The sequence below is a fragment of the Pongo pygmaeus genome, chromosome 12, assembly GCF_028885625.2.
Source record: "Pongo pygmaeus isolate AG05252 chromosome 12, NHGRI_mPonPyg2-v2.0_pri, whole genome shotgun sequence".
NCBI classification, from domain to species: domain Eukaryota; kingdom Metazoa; phylum Chordata; class Mammalia; order Primates; family Hominidae; genus Pongo; species Pongo pygmaeus.
In genome coordinates, this window is record NC_072385.2 from 108,129,211 (window position 1) to 108,148,126 (window position 18,916).

The 18,916-nt window shown below is 40.1% G+C and overlaps 1 protein-coding gene and 1 pseudogene across 1 annotated transcript in view; both read left to right on the forward strand.

The window, feature by feature from the left end:
* ASXL2 (ASXL transcriptional regulator 2) overlaps positions 1 to 18,916 on the forward strand; it is a 149,371-nt gene that overhangs the window by 67,255 nt on the left and 63,200 nt on the right. Inside the window, exons 3-4 of the mRNA XM_054475154.2 lie at positions 9,431 to 9,539; positions 16,245 to 16,395. Coding sequence (XP_054331129.1) covers positions 9,431 to 9,539; positions 16,245 to 16,395 — 260 coding nt within the window. The remainder of the gene's footprint in view (positions 1 to 9,430; positions 9,540 to 16,244; positions 16,396 to 18,916) is intronic.
* Positions 3,701 to 4,755, forward strand: LOC129030166 (tropomyosin alpha-3 chain-like; annotated as a pseudogene).

Here is an 18,916-nt window from a genome sequence, read left to right on the forward strand (position 1 = left end):
AGAACTAAAAAGGGCCATTGGTAATATGATCAAAGTCATTTTAGTTCTTTGGGCCTTATGTACAAAACATATTAGTATGTTTGCTTACATGCTTACCACATAAAATTATAGCACTGCACTTGTTCCTTTCCTTGAAATAATCCCTACCTCTTCAACCCCAATCTCTTGAGCATGGACAAGAAAAATTAGAAGCTGACTTGTTGTGTGATAGTTACATAATCTTTAAGGTGGTTCTTACTACAGTTGCTTCGGGTGTTAATACTTACCCTATTGAATTTACTTGAACTTTTAAGTTGGTATTGATCTCAGTACTATGGTTTTATCACCCATGCAGATGATGTCTTATTTCTTCAAGTCATTCATTTGTATTTAATTATAGAATTCTGGAGCTCTACCTTCCCATGAAGACATATTCCAGCCATCATGGGTAGTGTGTCCTATTTTGCTTCTCTGCTATTGCTTTATTATTCATAAAAATAAACTGCCTGGATTCTTTGACTTTTTGTATTTTCTTGAGATCATGTCTAAATTTTGTTTTAAATGGTACTGTGTCCTGTATATCTTGTAGGTTTTTCAAAACTTTGTTTCCTTCGAAGAAAATTATATCCAGATTTGCAAGGAAAATATTATGACAGTTTGTAGTTATTCTTTTTTTTTTTTTTCTTTTCTTTTTTGAGACAGAGTCTTGCTCTGTCGCCCAGGCTGGAGTGCAGTGGCGCGATTTCGGCTCACTGCAACCTCCGCCTCCCGGGTTCACGCCATTCTCCTGCCTCAGCCTCCTGAGTAGCTAAGATTACAGGCACCCGCCACCATGCCTGGCTAATTTTTGGTATTTTTAGTAGAGTTAGGGTTTCACCGTGTTAGCCAGGATGGTCTCGATCTCCTGACCTCATGATCTGCCTGCCTCGGCCTCCCAAAGTGCTGGAATTACAGGCGTGAACCACTGCGCCCAGCCGACAGTTTGTAGTTATTCTTACCACATCTTTTCACCAGATGTGTGTGCCATTTACTTTCATTTTATAGGTTTCACTTTAATGACTGTTTTGTTGTTATTTGTTGTTGTTACTTTTCTAAGCACTAAGCCAGACTGGACTGATTTTTTTTCTCTCTGACTTAAAGCACTTTATGTACACACTTTTGCAGTCTCCTACCCATAATTACAGTATCCGCAGTGGTTGGAAAACTAAGTTTCCTCATACATTTAGCACCAAACTCACTTGACAACAACAGTTCTCTTGAACTGACATGAGACTGTATATAATCTTTATTTATCCCTCTTAGTGTGAGTATTCATATGTTTCATTGTGTTTGGTTATGGGATGCTGTCCCTAATCTCCATGGCAGTGTCATATCATTTATGGCATATCATGTTACCTTTTTAAAATCCAAAAAAATCTTATGTCTGAAACATTTGGCCTAAGTGTTTTAGATCAGAGACTGTGGACCTGAGTTTATATTAATAGCACTGGTCACAGTGTGGTGTGGCTGTTTGCTCCCTTGCCTATCTTCTCTATTAGATTCTGAGCTAAGAAAGCTTCCCTGTGTGGATCCACTAATCCTAGTTTACTGCCCTAAACAGAGAAGGTACTTAATATTGGAACTGAATACCATTAATTGGGGTAAATTTATGAGGTAGCTTATTGAAAATGTTTTTTTTCTGGGTTTTATGTCCTTTTTAAAGTAATCTCTTTCTAGTTCTGTTTCTCTTTTCCTTCTTGTTACTGGAATCTTGACTTCACCATTATTGATAATATGATCTTGAACAGCTTATTGAAAACCTACAGTTTCTTCATTTGTAAAAACAGTGTAATAATTTTGCTCACCTCATAGATTGTTGTGAGGACTAAACAAAATGCTTTCTGAAACTTAGCACTCTTTTAGCTGCCAACATGGCTGTTGTTGATTTCTATCCTGTTGGTTACTTTATTATCATAGTCAACATTCTCTTCTTAATGGAGTTTGAGGTCATTTTTCAGTGCTTTGATGCTTTCAATGATGGAGTAAATCCTTGCACATTTTGTCCCTAAGTCCTTCGGCCTTGGTTTTGTAGGACAGATTCAAGTGGGATTGTTGCATCAGTGGTCCCAAGTAATTTAGTTTTAATGGGTATTTGCATATTACTTTCCTAAGGCAGAATTGAGTAATGTGGGAAAAGGCAGCAATTTTCTGTCCTCTCAACAGTCTATAAAGTGCCTATTTGCCCATAACCTTGTCAGCAATGGATTTTATCAATCCATTTTTTTGTTACTGTTGTTGTTTGGAGATTAAATTTCACAGCCTGTTGCCCAGGCTGGAGTGCAATGGCACGGTCTCGGCTCATTGCAACTTCCACCTCCCAGTTTCAAGAGATTCTCCTGCCTCAGCCTCCCAAGTAGCTGGGATTACAGGCGCCCGCCACCATACCCAGCTAATTTTTTATATTTTTAGTAGAAACGGGGTTTCACCATGTTGGCCAGGCTGGTCTTGAACTCCTGACCTTCAGGTAATCCACCTGCCTCAGCCTCCCAAAGTGCTGGGATTACAGATGTGAGCCACTGCACCCAGCCTTTTTTTTTTTTTTTTAAATAATTATAGACTCACAGGAAATTGCAAAAATAGTACCTAGGGTCCCATGTACACTTTATCCAGTTTCCTTTAATGGTAATATCTTATGTAAATATAGTACAATATCAGGCCAGGCGCGGTGGCTGACACCTATAATCCCAGCACTTTGGGAGGCTGAGGCGTGTGGATCACTTGAGGTCAGGAGGAGTTCAAGACCAGCCTAGCCAACATGGTGAAACGCCATCTACTAAAAATACAAAAATTAGCTGGGTGTGGTGGTGTGTGCCTCTAATCCCAGCTACTCGGGAGGCTGAGGCAGGAGAATGGCTTGAATCCGGGAGGCGGAGGTTACAGTGAGCCAAGGTCGCACCACTGTACTCCAGCCTTGGTGACAGTGAGACTCCATTTCAAAAAAATATAAATAAATACAAATATAAATACATATTATATCAAACCAGGAAATTGACATTGGCATAAAACTGTTAACTGTGGCTTGGGTCATTTTATTTCTTTCCATCTGACCAATGGCATCTTGATTTAATTTGCCTTTTTATAACCACTGTTAAGTTTGAGCTTCTTATTATACATTTTATTGGTAATTTACATTTATGGTTTGTGAATCATTTGTTCATGTCCTTTTTCCATTTTTTTCTAATGAGCTGTTTGTTTTCTTAAAAGAATATCTTCTTAGGGCTATTAATCTTTTGTCTGCCATATGTTTTGCAGTTAATTATTCTAGCTTCATATATTTTCTGTAGTTCTGTTGTTTTTATTTTTTTCCTGTGTAGAAATTTTTATTTTATACAGTCAATATGTTTCTTTCTTTGGTGGTTTTTGGGTTTTTCTCCTTTGTGGAAAGTTTTCTCTGTCTTCTAGCTTATACTGTTTTCTTTTGTTATTTATTTATTTATTTTTTAAGCCATGGTCTCACTCTGTTGCCCAGGCTAGAGTGCAGTGGTGTGATCATGGCTCACTGCAGCCTCAACTTCCTGGGCTCAGGTGATCTTCCCTCCTCAGCCTCCAAAGTAGCCGGTACTACAGGCGTGTGCCACAATGCATGGCTGATTTTTTTTTTTTTTTTTTTGTATTTTTGTATTTTTTGTAGAGACAGGAGTTGCTCAGGCTAGGCTCAAGAGATCCACCTGCCTCAGCCTCCCAAAGTGCTTGGATTACAGGCATGAGCCACAGTGCCTAGAGGATTATACTATTTTCTTTTAATCTTTTATATTTTGCCTTTGGCTTTTAATTCATTTGGAATATGTTTTTGTATATACTGTGTGCACATCCCCCCCAGATGTATGAGATATTCTGGCACTATTAAACTGTTTTGTTTAGGACTTTTTCAGCTTCTTGTGACTTAAATCTCAACAAAATTCCAAAGGTAGTACTGGCTCAAGGCAAGACTTGATACAATGGTGAGAAGCAGCTGCAACGCTGAGCAGAGGAGGCAGGATCTGGAGTGTGAGTAGTAGCTGGGTGGGCACCATGGCTGGGATCACCACTATTGAGGCGGTGAAGTACAAGATCCAGGTTCTGCAGCAGCAGGCAGATGATGCAGAGGAGAGAGCTGAGCATCTCCAGTGAGAAGTTGAGGGAGAAAGGCGCGCCCAGGAACAGGCTGAGGCTGAGGTGGCCTCCTTGAACCATAGGATCCAGCTGGTTGAAGAGGAGCTGGACTGTGATTAGGAGCGCGTGGCCACTGCCCTGCAAAAGCTGGAAGAAGCGGAAAAAGCTACTGATGAGAGTGAGAGAGATATGAAGGTTATTGAAAACTGGACCTTAAAAGATGGAATTCCAGGAAATCCAACTCAAAGAAGCTAAACACATTGCAGAATAGGCAGATAGGAAGTATGAAGAGGTGGCTCGTAAGTTGGTGATCATTGAAGGAGACTTGGAACTCACAGAGGAATGAGCTGAGCTGGCAGAGTCCCATTGCCGAGAGATGGATGAGCAGATCAGACTGATGGACCAGAACCTGAAGTGTCTGAGTGATGCTGAAGAAAAGTACTCTCAAAAAGAAGACAAATATGTGGAAGAGATCAAGATTCTTACTGATAAACTCAAGGAGGTGCTGAGTTTGCTGAGAGATCAGTAGCCAAGCTGGAAAAGACAACTGATGACTTGGAAGATAAACTGAAAATGTACCAAAGAGGAGCACTCTGTACACAAAGGATGCTGGACCAGACTCTGCTTGACCTGAATGAGATGTAGAGCACCCCAGTCTCACCCTGCCGCTGCTCCTCCCTTTGACCCTGATTCCATCTGAGGCCAGCCTGCCTGAAGCTGACCTTTAACTGAGGGCTGATCTTTAACTGGAAGGCTGCTTTCTCCTTTCGCTGCCCCCACATCCCCTGTGTCTTTTTTGCTAAACTGTCTCTGCCTCTTCCTGGAGATTCCAGCTGGGCTAGAGGCTGTGCACCTTTGGGAACAACACTTAAGGGAATGTGAGCACAATGCATAATGCCTTTAAAAGCATGTTGTGATGTACACATTTTGTAATACCTTTTGTGTTGTTTTGTAGCAACCATTTGTAAAACATTCCAAATAATTCCACAGCTCTGAAGCAGCAATCTATTCCTTTTTCACTTTTGGAAGGTGACTTTTCAGCTTAATGCATATTGCCCTTTCCATAGAGAAGAGGAAAAGGTATAGAGCCAAACAGAGCCCAGGGAAAGAATCCACTATGGGAAACCTCATTGCTCTGTAAAAGGTACCCCCCAAACCAGAAAGGTGATTCCAGGAGGAGTTAGCCAAACAACAACAAAAACAAAACAAAAATGTGCTTTTCAGGTTTTCAGCTTTAAGATATCTTTGGACAATGTTATTTCTATTTTTTTTTTCATTAGAAGTGACCAAATTAAAATGGTAAGACCTCTGAAACTAAATTTTTGTCCCATCTCTACCCCCTCTCAACTGCCTACAGAATGGATCATGTGCCCCTTATGTTGAGGTGACTACTTAATTGCTATCCTCCCTCCTTGAAAGATTATGTTTTGCCACTGATTTAGCCATATGAAACTCATCTCATTATCCTTTTCTGGGTTTGAAGCTGCTCTCTCTAAAATTGCTATCTCATTGTACTTTGTGTCGGAGAAATCTTGAATAGCTTATGTACAAAACTTTTACAGTTTTTTATTATTTTGAAGCTTTGCTTCTTTGGGTTTGTGGCACCCTGGCCACCCTGTCTGGCTGTGACAACCTGTACAGTGTGTGGGCTGGCAGTTTGCTGATCTTTTAAAGTTTCTTTCCCTACCCAATCCCCATTTTCTGGTAAGGTTTCAATGAGGTCTGTTAGGTGTACATCCTGCAGCTTATTGGCTTAAAATGTACACTTCTTTGATGTGGTCTCTTTGGGGCCAATTGGGAGAAGGACAAATGAATAGTGCAACTGTTTTGATACCAAATATTGACACAAGTGTCTTTTTGAAATAAAGAACAGGTCCCTCCAAAAAACAAAACAAAAAAGGCTTGATACAGGCAAAAGTAATACTACTTTAAAAATTTTGGCCAGGCGCAGTGGCTCACACCTGTAATCCCAGCACTCTGGGAAGCTGAGGTGGGCAGATCACCTGAGGTCAGGAGTTCGAGACCAGCCTGGCCAACACGGTGAAACCCCATCTCTACTAAAAATACAAAAATTACCAGGGTGTGGTGGCAGGCATGTGTAATCCCAGCTACATGGGAGGCTGAGCATGAGAATCTCTTGAACCCAGGAGATGAAGGTTGCAGTGAGCCGAGATTGCACCATTGCACTCCAGCCTGGGGGATAGAGTGAGACTGTCTCAAAAACAAAACAAATTTGTTTCCTGACTTTTCTCAGTTCTGCCCTTTTTGGTGTTGGATTTCTCCTTATGATTAGTACTGTGTCACTCCTCAGTCTGTCTTGTATGTTGTGCCATTCTAATTCCAGATTTTTCCTTTGTGGTCACACAATGATTGTGAATGTTTTAGGCCTTGCTTCCTAATACCACACAAGGGAAGAGAAAGGATCCCTTGTCCCTGGAGAACAAGTTTTGGTTTTTTTTTTTCCCCCTCATATACCCAAGTAAATAGCTCCGTAGATTTTTGGCCCTAAGTCATGTATCTGTTCTTTGGGGTGGAGAGTGGGTGTGTGTGTGTGTGGGTGTGTGGGTGTGTGGGTGTGTGTGTGTAAAAGCTGATTAATTTAAAGCAGTTAGGATTTACCCCTGGGGTGGGCGTGGGATTAAGTCCCTCTCAACCACATGACTGAAAGTGAGAAAAGTTTTGTTTCACAGGAAATTTTTGGGTACTGTCTCCAAAGAAGCGGGAACAGAAGCCAGGTAGTCAAACTACAGGGGACTATGGCATGACCTCATGTTTTTCCTACTAAACATAAATGATACCTTTTAAATTATGATCTGTCTCTGCATTTTCTGGTTTCTTCCACCAACAGTCTATGAGGGTATTCATTTGGTGATTTTTTTTCTCTCAGAAACATACTACTTCAATAATAGTGGCTAAGAGTACATGTTAATATCTTTTTAAGCAAGTCTCCCATCATTTTTTTCCTGGAAATTTCTTGGCAATTTTTATATGTTTATTTGATAGAAACCTTGGGATCCTGATTAGAATTACATTATATACATTTTTAACATGGAAATCCAAATTAGATAAACGTAACTATGGAAATCAACTTGGAAATGCTCAACAGTTTCTTCTGCAAAAGGCTTTTCTTTCCTTTGTTATTGTTCACCAATGTTTTGGGGGGATGAAAACCTTTTCTGTATTTTCAACCCTGGACACTTTCACAGTACCAGGAGACAGTGGACTCACGTCCCAGCTCTTCCCAGCAGATAACTCTTTAGATAGACTAAGAATCCAACAGCCTCTTCTAGTAGGCTTATTTTTGGTTATTGAGTAGCATCAACAGAAAACTGAGAGGGAAAAGAGCTGGAAATGTGGGGTTAAGCTGCCTTAAACCTCAGGTATTGTGATAAATTTTTAAAAACCATTTAAGGATGCCACACATCTCCAGAGACTCCAGACCACTGTTTCCATTTAATTGCTTCCATATGAACTTTCTACGTGTTTGCTTGCTACCTATTTTTTCTTATGTGAAGTATGATATTTTATCTAATGATTTTGTTATTTTCCTTAAATGTAGAAACATTGTCTTCAAGTATTATAGCACTATTTAAAAATATTTGGTTGGTGCAAAATTAATTGTGGTTTTGCACCAACCTGATACTACAGCTCTTAATCTTATGCTAATATTTGATTTTTAACAATATTTTTCCTACTACTGTACTTTTGTGTTCTATATTTTAATACTGTTCTTATTTCGAAGCTCTTATTTAAATATTATCCAACTTCTTGGTTTTTTGTTTGTTTGTTTGTTTGTTTGTTTGTTTAATCGAGTCTCACTGTGTCCCCCAGGCTGTCCGGGCCAACTTCTTGGTCTTTTTATAATTCCTGTTATATAAAAACTAAAGGTTAATTATCAGAGATAAACATTTTATTTAATTTTATGCTAGTCAATTTATAATTTGATATTTTATACTGAACTCTTTTTTTTTTTTTTTTTTTTTTCCTTTGGAGACCGAGTCTCCTCCTGTCACCCAGGCTGGAGTGCAGTGGCACGATCTTGCCTCATTGCAGCCTCCGCCTCCCAGGTTTAAATGATTCTCCTGCCTCAGCCTCCTAAGTAGCCGGGATTATAGGCGCGCCACCACCCCTGGCTAATTTTTGTATTTGTAGTAGAGACGGGGTTTCACCGTGTTGGCCAGGCTGGTCTCGAACTCCTGACCTCAGGTGATCCACCCGCCTCAGCCTCCCAAACTGTTGGGATTACAGGCGTGAGCCACTGCGCCTGGCCTATACTAACTCTTTAATGCGTATGATTCCATTTGGTGTATGTAAAAAAGCATACATCTAATTTATAGCTCTTTTTCTTCTTTCTTAATATGTGACTAATTATTTTAAACAAAAAGCCAACATCGGGCTCACTGGTGAAATATTGGTGCTATTCTCTTAAGAAAGGCACAGGCCAGGCATGGTGCCTCACGCCTGTAATCCAGTCGCTTTGGGAGGCCAAGGTGGGAGGATACTTGAGCCCAAGAGGTTGAGGCTGCAGTGAGCCATGTTCATGCCACTGTCCTCCATCCTGGGTGACAGAGTGAGACCCTGTCTCAAAAAAAAAAAAAAAAAAAAAGGAGAGGGACAAATCAAGAATACCAATTTAATAATTTTGTATTGCTGTTTTGTTAGGTGAAAAACAGGAAAATTAAATATGATTACAATTAGGAAAATAATACATGTATATTTTTCTATATATTATTATATACCTGAAATTCTAGTAAAGATGATAAATATATATTAGAATTAATAAACATTTAACCAAGTTGTTACATATAAAATAAATATTCAGAAGCCTACTTAATAACTTTTTAAGTGATCTCATGATAGGTTTGAATACAAGAGACGATGGCAATGTGTTAGTTTCACAATTAAGATTCAGTCTGGTGCAGCAGTATGCAATGGAATTATTACTGTTTATTTGAATCTGTGTGTGTTTGTGTGTGTTCTTTTTTTTTCATTTTACCTCTGGAAATTTGTAAAGCTTGTGCTAAATAGAATGTTTACAAAATATGTTTGTAATACTTCTGTATTTTTCTTGACTTAAATGTTAGATACTGGATCAGCATTAAGGAATTACTATTTTATAGATACATGGGAATGATTTTTACATCCATTTTCTCCATGGCAGCCCCTTTCTATATTGGTAGACTTTTTATAGTTTATAAGATATGTTTAAGTCAAAGGAGTATTGACTAATTAATTTTATTTTGAGTAAGTGTTACATGGGATATTCAGAGACAGAAATTAATCGTTGTGTTCCTCATCACATCTCTTCTTTGTTTTGCAGTGGGACTTCTCCTCTTGCATGCCTGAATGCGATGCTTCACACAAACTCCAGAGGTGAAGAGGGCATCTTCTATAAGGTTCCAGGTAGAATGGGAGTATATACTTTGAAGGTAAATATTTTGTTGGGGAGTCATTTAGAAAGAAAAAACAGAAAGTGACCACATTTGAATCATAGGGACAGAATTCTGTTCTTGAAGAGCTTATTTTCAGGAAGAGGTAATATTTTGAAACCTGTACCCAATACATTTTTTAAAAACTAATCTATAACTAACTATAGGTAGATCAGAGAAGTAACTTTATTTTTTATTCTTGATGATAATCTTATCTTGAAAGAACGAAATTAAAATGACTTCTGGCCAGGTGTGGTGGCTCAAGCCTGTAATCCCAACATTTTAGAAGGCCGAGGTGGGCAGATTGCCTGAGCTCAGGAGTTTGCAACCAGCCTGGGCAACACAGTGAAACCCCACCTCTACTAAAATGCAAAAAATTAGCCAGGGTGTAGCGGCGTGTGCCTGTAGTCCCAGCTACTCGGGAGGCTGAGGCAAGAGAATTGCTTGAACCCGGGAGGCGGAGGTTGCAGTGAGCCAAAATCTCGCCACTGCACTCCAGGCTGGGCGACAGAGTGAGACTTTGTCTCAAAAAATAAAATAAAATAAAATAATAAATAAATAAAATGACTTTTAGTGTTTTAAGGAGCCCCACAACATTTGTATAATAATTGTTTCTTTGGAGCATTCTGCTTAGATGCTTTACATTACATTCTCATTTCATTCTCTCCCACAATTCACAGTTGGGGTGAATACCATTTAATAATTTTTTATTGCTGTTTGTTTTGTTAGATAAGTACAAAAAGACAGGAAAAAGAAATATGATTACAATTAGGAAAATAATACATGTATATTTTTCTATAGGCTATTATATACCTGAAATTCTAGTAAAAATGATAAATACTTTTTTATGATGGAGAGCCCCACAACATTTGTATAATAATTGTTTAAGGAGCCTCATAACATTTGTATAATAATTGTTTCTTTGGAGCATTCTGCCTAGATGCTTTACATTACATTCTCATTTCATTCTCTACCACAATTCACAGTTGTGGTTATTATTCCTTTTTTATAATAGAGAAAGTCAAAGTTCAGAAGATTGGATTTTCTTGCCCAGTGTTGCCCATATAGTATCAGAACCGGTATAGGAACCCAGATCTGACTGAATTCCCAAGCCCATATTCTTTCTAACATAACAAGCTTGCTAATTTCTTTCTTTTCTTTCTTTCTTTCTTTTGACAGTCTCGCTCTGTTGCCCAGGCTGGAGTACAGTGGCGCAGTCTTGGTTTGCTACAATCTCCGCTTCCTGGGTTCAAGCGATTCTCCTGTCTCAGCCTCTCAAGAAGCTGGGATTACAGGTGCCCACCACCACGCCCAGCTAATTTTTGTATTTTTAGTAGAGATGGGGTTTCACCATATTGGCCAGGCTGGTCTCAAACTCCTGACCTCAGGTAATCCACCCGCCTCAGCCTCCCAAAGTGCTGGGATTACAGGCGTGAGCCACTGTGCCCGGCCTTCAAGCTTGCTAATTTCAAATTCCTGCACTGAGAAAGGGACCTTTACTCATCAATAACTTTTCACTTACAAACAGGAAAACCAACTCAAATGAATTTGAGTAAGACAATTTATTAGCTTATGTAACTGAAAATTCTAAGGAAACCCAGGCTGGATCCAGGAGCTCAGTTGACATCATCAGGGTTTGATGTCTCCACTTTCTTTTGGCTTCATTCTCAGTCAGAGTCCCTCCTCATCATATATAACTTCACCCCCAACCTGCACTCTGCAAGCTGTCTGAAGAGAGATAAGAACTAAAGCAGGAGCCTCTGACTTTATTCTGATTTGGCTTAATTGGTTTGGCTTCGCCCACATGAGTATACGTGAATTATCACGCTTGTCAAATGATTGGCCAGTTGTAGGTGTGGTTGAGATGGCTTGCTCAAGCCGGGTGAATTGAGGAGAGAGTTTTCCCCAAAGGAAATTTATCAGCTGAAGGGGAATGAATGCTTGGTAGGCAGTGACTGTGTCCATGTATATATGTGTTGCCTTTTTAGCTTTGAGCTGTAGTCATCACTGTGCCCAATGGTTGTGTAGAGCCTAACATTAGAAAGCTCTAACCTACCTACCCACCTGCCTCCTTTTTATATACTTTGTTGAACTTCCTAGAGTTACAGGGCTTTATTCTCACATGGAACTTTCTGTATTTCTTTTTGGTTTTAGCTGTTCTAGACCTTCCATACTGTTTAAAAAATTCATTAAATGCCTATTCTAGTAGAGATTGGGGGAAAAATAAAAACCAAAGTGTTTTCCCTATTCTCATACAACATTAAGTAAAATACTTCTAACACCAGATGTGTGGAGGTTTCTCCTCACATACCAAGCAATTCTCCAGCAGACGTCAGCTGGATGTCCTTTAACAATTAGAGTTCTAGTCTGTGGCCCGTTAGGAACCTGGCTGCACAGCTGGAGGTGATTGGTGGGAAAGCAAGCATGACTGCCTGAGTTCTGCCTCCTGTCGGATCAGTGGCGGCATTAGATTCTCATAGGAGTGCGTATTCTATTGTGAACTGCACGTGTGAGGGATCTAGGTCGTGCACTCTGTATGAGAATCTAATGCCTGATGATCTGAGGTGGAACAGTTTTGTCTGAAACCATCCCACTCCCTGACCCTTCAGTGAAAAAAATTGTCTTCCACAACACCAGTCCTTGATGCAGAAAGGTTGGAGACCACTGCTGTAATTCAACTCCATTCTGATGCTATCTATCTATCTATCTATCTATCTATCTATCTGGAGACAGTGTCAGATTCCACAGGTTGAGGGCTCGGTACCCTCCCATCCCCTTCAGATGCCAACTGTTGCAAGTCCCAGGTTGTGACCTGTACTTCTGACTGTCTGGTTATAATTGGGGTTCCCTCCTTGGGTTTGATTAATTTGCTAGAATGACTCACTGAACTCAGGAAAATGCTTTACTTGCATTTACCCATTTATTATAAAGGATATTACAAAAGATACAGATGAATGGCCAGATGGATAAGATGCTTAGTGTGAGGTTTGTAGGAAGGTACACAGAGCTTGTGTGCCCTCCCTGGGCTTGCCACCCTCCAGGAACCTCCATGTGATCAGCTAAATCATTCATTCATTCATTCATTCATTCATTCATTCATTCATTTTGAGATGGAGTCTCGCTCTGTCGCCCAGGCTGGATTGCAGTGGCGCAATCTCAGCTCACTGCAACCTCTGCCTCCCGGGTTCAAGCAATTCTCCTGCCTCAGCCTCCGGAGTAGCCGGGATTATAGGTGCCTGCCACCTCGCTAACTAATTTTTTGTATTTTTAGTAGAGACAGGGTTTTACCATGTTGGGCAGGCTGGTCTCAAACCCCTGACCTCAGGTGATCCGCCTGCCTTGGCCTGCCAAAGTGCTGGGATTGCAGGCATGAGCCACCGCACCCAGCCGTGATCAGCTAAATCTCAAAGCTCTCAGAACCCAATCCTTTGGGTTTTTATGAAAGCTTCAGTACATATGACTGATGAAATTGTTGGCCTTTGGTGATCAGCTCTACCTTCAGCCTCCTCCCTCCCTGAGATTGGGGAGTGAGTGAAAGTTCCAACCCTCTAGTCACATAGTTGGTTCCCCCGGAAACTAACCCCCATCCTGAGACTATGCAGTAGCTCACCAAGAGGAAGAAAAGATGCTCCTATCACCCAGGAAATTCCAAGGGACATAGGAGCTGTGTCAGATGCTCCTTTTACTCAGGAAATTGCAGAGGTCTTAGGAGCCCTGTGTTGGAAGCTGGGGTCAAGGACCAAATATAAGAGCAAAAGATTCTACTAGTAACACTATTGTTTAGGAAATTATAACAGCTAAAAAGAGCTCTAGGCCAGGAACTGTAGTCAGGAACCAAATATATATTTCATACTACATCACAATATTACCTCTGTGCTGGACACTATGGAGACTGTAAAGAGGGTTAAGCTGTGGTCCCTGAGCTCTTGAAGCTCACATTATAGTTCCTAAAATAATTGCATACTCTCAGAATGTTCTTTGCTTTTAAAAAAATGTGATAATATAGAGAAATAAGAATTAATTTTGAATAAAGGAATGTAGCAGTTTTTTGTTGTTGTTAACTTGTAAGATTTGAGCTGGACTTTGTCAGATAAGTAGTAAGAAGAAGGGCCTTCCAGGACATAGGAATAGCTTAAGCAAGGGCACAGTTGGAGAGATTCAGAGTGGACTTGAAAGTAGAGTAAATTGGAGTGATTAGATCATAATCTTTGCGTGGACTTAAGTGGTAAAGATTCCAGTGTGGTAAACATTAGGTAGAGATCAAACATTGGAGGCCTTTGAAAACCTGACTGAACAGTTTGTGTATGGGTTGTGGGGTGGTAGATGTCACAGGTTTTTCAGGAGAAAAGCATAATCAAATCTAAGTTTCAGAGAATAACTCAAGTAGGATAAAGAGTGAAGCAGGAAAATTTGTCAGAAAGGTGGTTATGGTTGTTTGGAAGAAATACTCAGGGCCTGAATTAAGAGACTAGTAAAAGAGATGGAGACAAAGGACATTAGAGGAATAAATAGAATATGTAGCATTTGGAGTGGGTAAAAGGGGCTGAAATGATTCTAGAATTTGGGGCATGAGCAGTTGATCCTGTATGGATCACATATTTTAAGAAAAGAAGATAATTATATTTATATTTCAGATACTTGTTGAACCTACAAGTCAAGATGTCTGGCTGACAACTAACTCTATAAAAGCTGTCCTGCATTTTGAAGGAAATAATAGAAAAATATGGGGTGTGTATTTTAAGAAAGTGTATAACATAAGAGACGGCTCAGAGATAAATGGCACTAGGACATAAATTTAAATGAAAAATAGCTAACTTAACTAGATCAGAGTTTAGAGTCTTGGCTATAATGTCATGTGGATGTCAGTTTTGTGTAGGAGGGTCACATTTTTGTGTCTGTCAGAATTATTTTTTATCTGATTGTTAAAATGATGTGGGAAAATAAAATATTGGAGGTAAAAAGAACCACTGATAGTTTTATAGCTTAGAAATAACATTCACAGGCTAGGCGCAGTGGCACACGCCTGTAATCTCAGCACTTTGGGAGGCTAAGGCAAGAGGATTGCTTAAGCTCAGGAGTTCAAGTCCAGGACCAGCCTGGGCAACATAGTAGGACCCCGGCTTTATAAAAAAATTTAAAAAATTAGCCGGGTATGGTGGCACACACCTGTAGTCCCAGCTACTCTAGAGGCTGAGGTGGGAAGATCGCTTGGGCCTGGGAGGTCGAGGCTACAGTGAGCTGTGATTGCACTACTGCACTCCAGCCTGGGTGACAGAGTGAGACGCTGTCTCCCAAAATAACAAAAAACCACAAACACTCACTAGTGTGTTTAGCCATACATGTGTATTTTTATATATTATGTAAACACGTAGTAGCTGATATTTTTTGACCTTTTATGTTGGGCATCATTCTAAGCATTTTACATTTATTACCTCATTTAACTTGAGCTAATTGAAGAATGATCTTTTAAGATAGGTACTATTATCCCCACCTTATAGATGGGGAAACAGAAGCATGAAAGGTTAAGATTTTAACCGAGGCTGCACAATTAGGAGAGGGTAAAGCCAGGAAGTCTTGTTTTCTAGTCTTTGGTCTTGGAACTATCCTGTTATATCTCTCACATACTAAGCTGATGTAGTTATCCTTTCTGATTAGCATTCTCTCTCAGTGCAGAAACCAAAGAGTTTCATATGATTTGTTAAATGATTTCTTTCTTTTTCTTTTTTTCTGTCAGGAAGAACCTTCATTTAAAAAAAGATTTATTTTTTATTTAGTTCTTGCTACTTACTAACCAATATTCAGGAACCAGTTAGATTCAAATAATGCACTATCTCTTACTGTCTAGACTCTTACTCTCTAATTGAATTCAGAGTACATAATGGTACTTACATACACACATGGACATACATATATTTAATGAAATTATTTTATGGAGTTTTCTGAGACAGGATCTCACTCTGTCACCCATGTTGGAGTGCAGTAGTGCGATCACAGCTCACTGCAGCCTCGAACTTCCTGGGTTCAGGTGATCCTCCCAACTCAGCCTCCTAAGTAGCTGGGACCACAGGTGCACACCACTATACCTGGCTAATTTTTTGTATTTTTTTTTGTAGAGATGGGGTTTCACCATGTTGCCCAGGTTGGTCGCGAACTCCTGCGCTTAGTCCTCCCACCTTGGCCTCCCAAGTAGCTGTGACTACAGGAGTGTTCGTTCCACCATGCCCAGCTATTTTTTTTTTTTTTTTTTTGCATTTTTTTTTTTGTAGAGACGGGTTTCACCATGTTGCCCAGGCTGGTCTTGAACTTGTGGTCTCAAACATTCTAACTGCCTTAGCCACCCAAAGTGTTAGCATTACAGGCGTGAACCACCTCGCCCAGCCAATAAAATTATTATGTAGTTTTTAAAATGTAGAGTATTTAATCATTTACCTGGACTCATATCTACCCAATTTTTGTCTAATTTAAGCCTGTGTTGTGCCTGCATATGAATGTTGTATATAATTTTTATCTTCGGATATAGTTGTAAACATTAGCTTATTTGCCTCAAAGAGATGACAGGAATTCAGAAAATATTGCTGGTTCTGCTACTGAATCCTGTAGTAACAAAAATTAGTGCAATTAAGTTGCAACATTGCATATCAGAAGTTTAATTTCTATTTGTTGAAATGGTAATGATTAATCCTAATTGGATGCCTACATTTTCAGAAAGATGTGCCGGATGGGGTGAAAGAGCTGTCAGAAGGTTCAGAAGAAAGCAGTGATGGTCAGTCAGATTCCCAGAGTTCTGAGAACAGCAGCAGCAGCAGTGATGGTGGCAGCAACAAGGAGGGAAAAAAGAGCAGGTGGAAAAGGAAAGGTAAATCCACCTGATCCTTCAATAAAGTACTAAATGCTGTAGGACAAATGCCCTTGTTAGTAGTTCCTCTTTTCCCAGACTCCAGGTCAGTCAGTCACTTTCCCTTACCCTCTATAACAGTCCTGTCAAGGAGAGTTTTCTGCAATCTTTACTGTCCAGCACAACACAGTAGCCACTAGCTACATGGGCCTATTGAACACTTGAAATATGGTTATTATGACCAAGGAATTTAAAAAATAAAAATGCTTTCTTTTTTAGAGCTGTTTCAGGTTCACAACAAAATTGAGAGGAAGGTACAGACATTTCCCTTGTACCCCTCCCCCGCCACATGCACAGCCTTCCCCACTAGCCACATTCTCCACCAGAGTGCTATATTTGTTACAGCTGATGAACCTACATTGGCACATCATCACCCAGAGTCCATGGTTTACATTAGAATTTACTCTTGGGAGAGTGCATCCTATGGCTTTGAACAAATGTATAACGATGTGTATTCACCATTATAGTATCAAACAGAATAGTTTCATTGCCCTCAAATCTTCTGTGCTCCAGCTCTTCATCCCTTCCTGCCTCCTAACCCCTGACAACCACTGACTTTTTTTTGAGATGGAGTTCCACTCTTGTGGCCCTAGCTGGAGTGCAATGGCACGATCTCAGCTCATTGCAACTTCTGCCTCCTGGGTTCAAGCAATTACCCTGACTCAGCCTCCTAAGTAGCTGGGATTATAGGCGCCTGCCACCACGCCCAGCTAATTTTATATTTTTAGTAGAGATGGGGTTTCACCATGTTGGTCAGGCTGGTCTCGAACCCCTGACCTCAGGTGATCTACCTGCCTCGGCCTCCCAAAATGCTGGGATTACAGGCGTGAGCTACTCTGCCTGGCCTGACAACCACTGATTTTTTACTGTTTCCATAGTTTGACCTTTTCCAAAATGTCATATAGTTGGAACCTTTTCAGACTGGCTTTCCTTTAGTAATATGCATTTAAGATTCCTCTGTCTTCATGGCTTGATAAATCATTTCTTTCTTTCTTGTTTGAACTTTAAGTTCAGGGGTACAAGTGCAGGTTTGTTCCATAGGTAAACTTGTGCCATGGGTGTTTGTTGTGCAGACTATTTCATCACGCAGGAATTAAGCCTAGTACCCACTAGTTATTTTTCCTGATTCTCTCCCTCCTCCCCCACACCACCCTCTGAAAGGCCCCAGTGTGTGTTGTTCCCCTCTGTGTATCATGTATTCTCATCATTTAGCTCCCACTTATAAGTGAGAACATGCGCTATTTGATTTTCTGTTCTGGTATTCATTTGCAATAGGTCATTTCTTTCCATTGTCTGGGTATGCCACAGTTTGTTTATCCTTTCACCTACTGAAGGACATCTTGGTTGCTTCCAAGTTTTGGCAATTATGAATAAAGCTGCTTTAAACATCTATGTGCAGATTTTGTATGTGCATAAGTTTTCAGCACCTTTGGGTAAATACTAAGGAATGTGATTGCTGGGTCATATGATTAAGAGTATGTTTAGTTTTATAGAAACTTCCAAACAATCTACCAAAGTGACTGTATCATTTTGCATTTTGCATTTGCACCAGCCGTGGATGAGAGTTCCTGTTGCTTCATGTCCTCATCAGCATTTAGTGTGGTTATTGTTGTGGATTTTGGCCTTTCTGATAGGTGTGTAGTAGTATCTCGTTGTTTTAATTTGCATTTCCCTAATGACATATGTTGTGGAGCACCTTTTCATTTACTTGTTTGCCATCTACATATCTTCTTTGGTGAGATGTCTCATCAGCTCTTTGGCTTATTTTAAAATCAGGTTGTGTGTTTTCTTATTGTTGAGCTTTAAGAGTTCTTTGTGTATTTTGAGTAATAATCCTTTATCATATGTCTTTTGCAAATATTTTTTGTGTCTTGTCTTTTTTTGTTTTGAGACATAGTCTCACACTGTCGCCCAGGCTGGAGTGCAGTGGCGTGATCTCGGCTCACTGCAACCTCCGCCTCCTGGGTTTAAAGGATTCTCCTGCCTTGGCCTCCCGAGTAGCTGGGATTACAGGCGCCCGCCACCACGCCCAGCTAATTTTTGTATTTTTAGTAGAGGCAGGGTTTCACCATGTTGGCCAGGCTGGTCTTGAACTCCTGACCTCGTGATCCACCCGCCTTGGCCTCCCAAAGTGCTGGGATTGCAGGTGTGAGCCACTGCGCCCATCCAGCCCACCGCACCTGTCTTATCTTTGTATTTTCTTGGCAGTTTCTTTCTCAGATCAGAAATTTTTAATGAAGTCTAGTGTACCAATTTTTTTCTTTTGTGAACTGTGTCTTTGGTCTTGTATCTAAAAGTCATCATAAAACCCCTAGATTTTCTTCTATGTTATGTTATGTTCTGGGAGTTTTAGAAATTTTCATTTTTGTTTAGGTCTGTGATCCATTTTGAGTTAATTTTTTGTGAAGGGTGTGAGACCTGTATCTGGATTTCTTTTCTTATTTACATGTGGAGTTCTAGTTAGGAATTTAATTTTGATTTT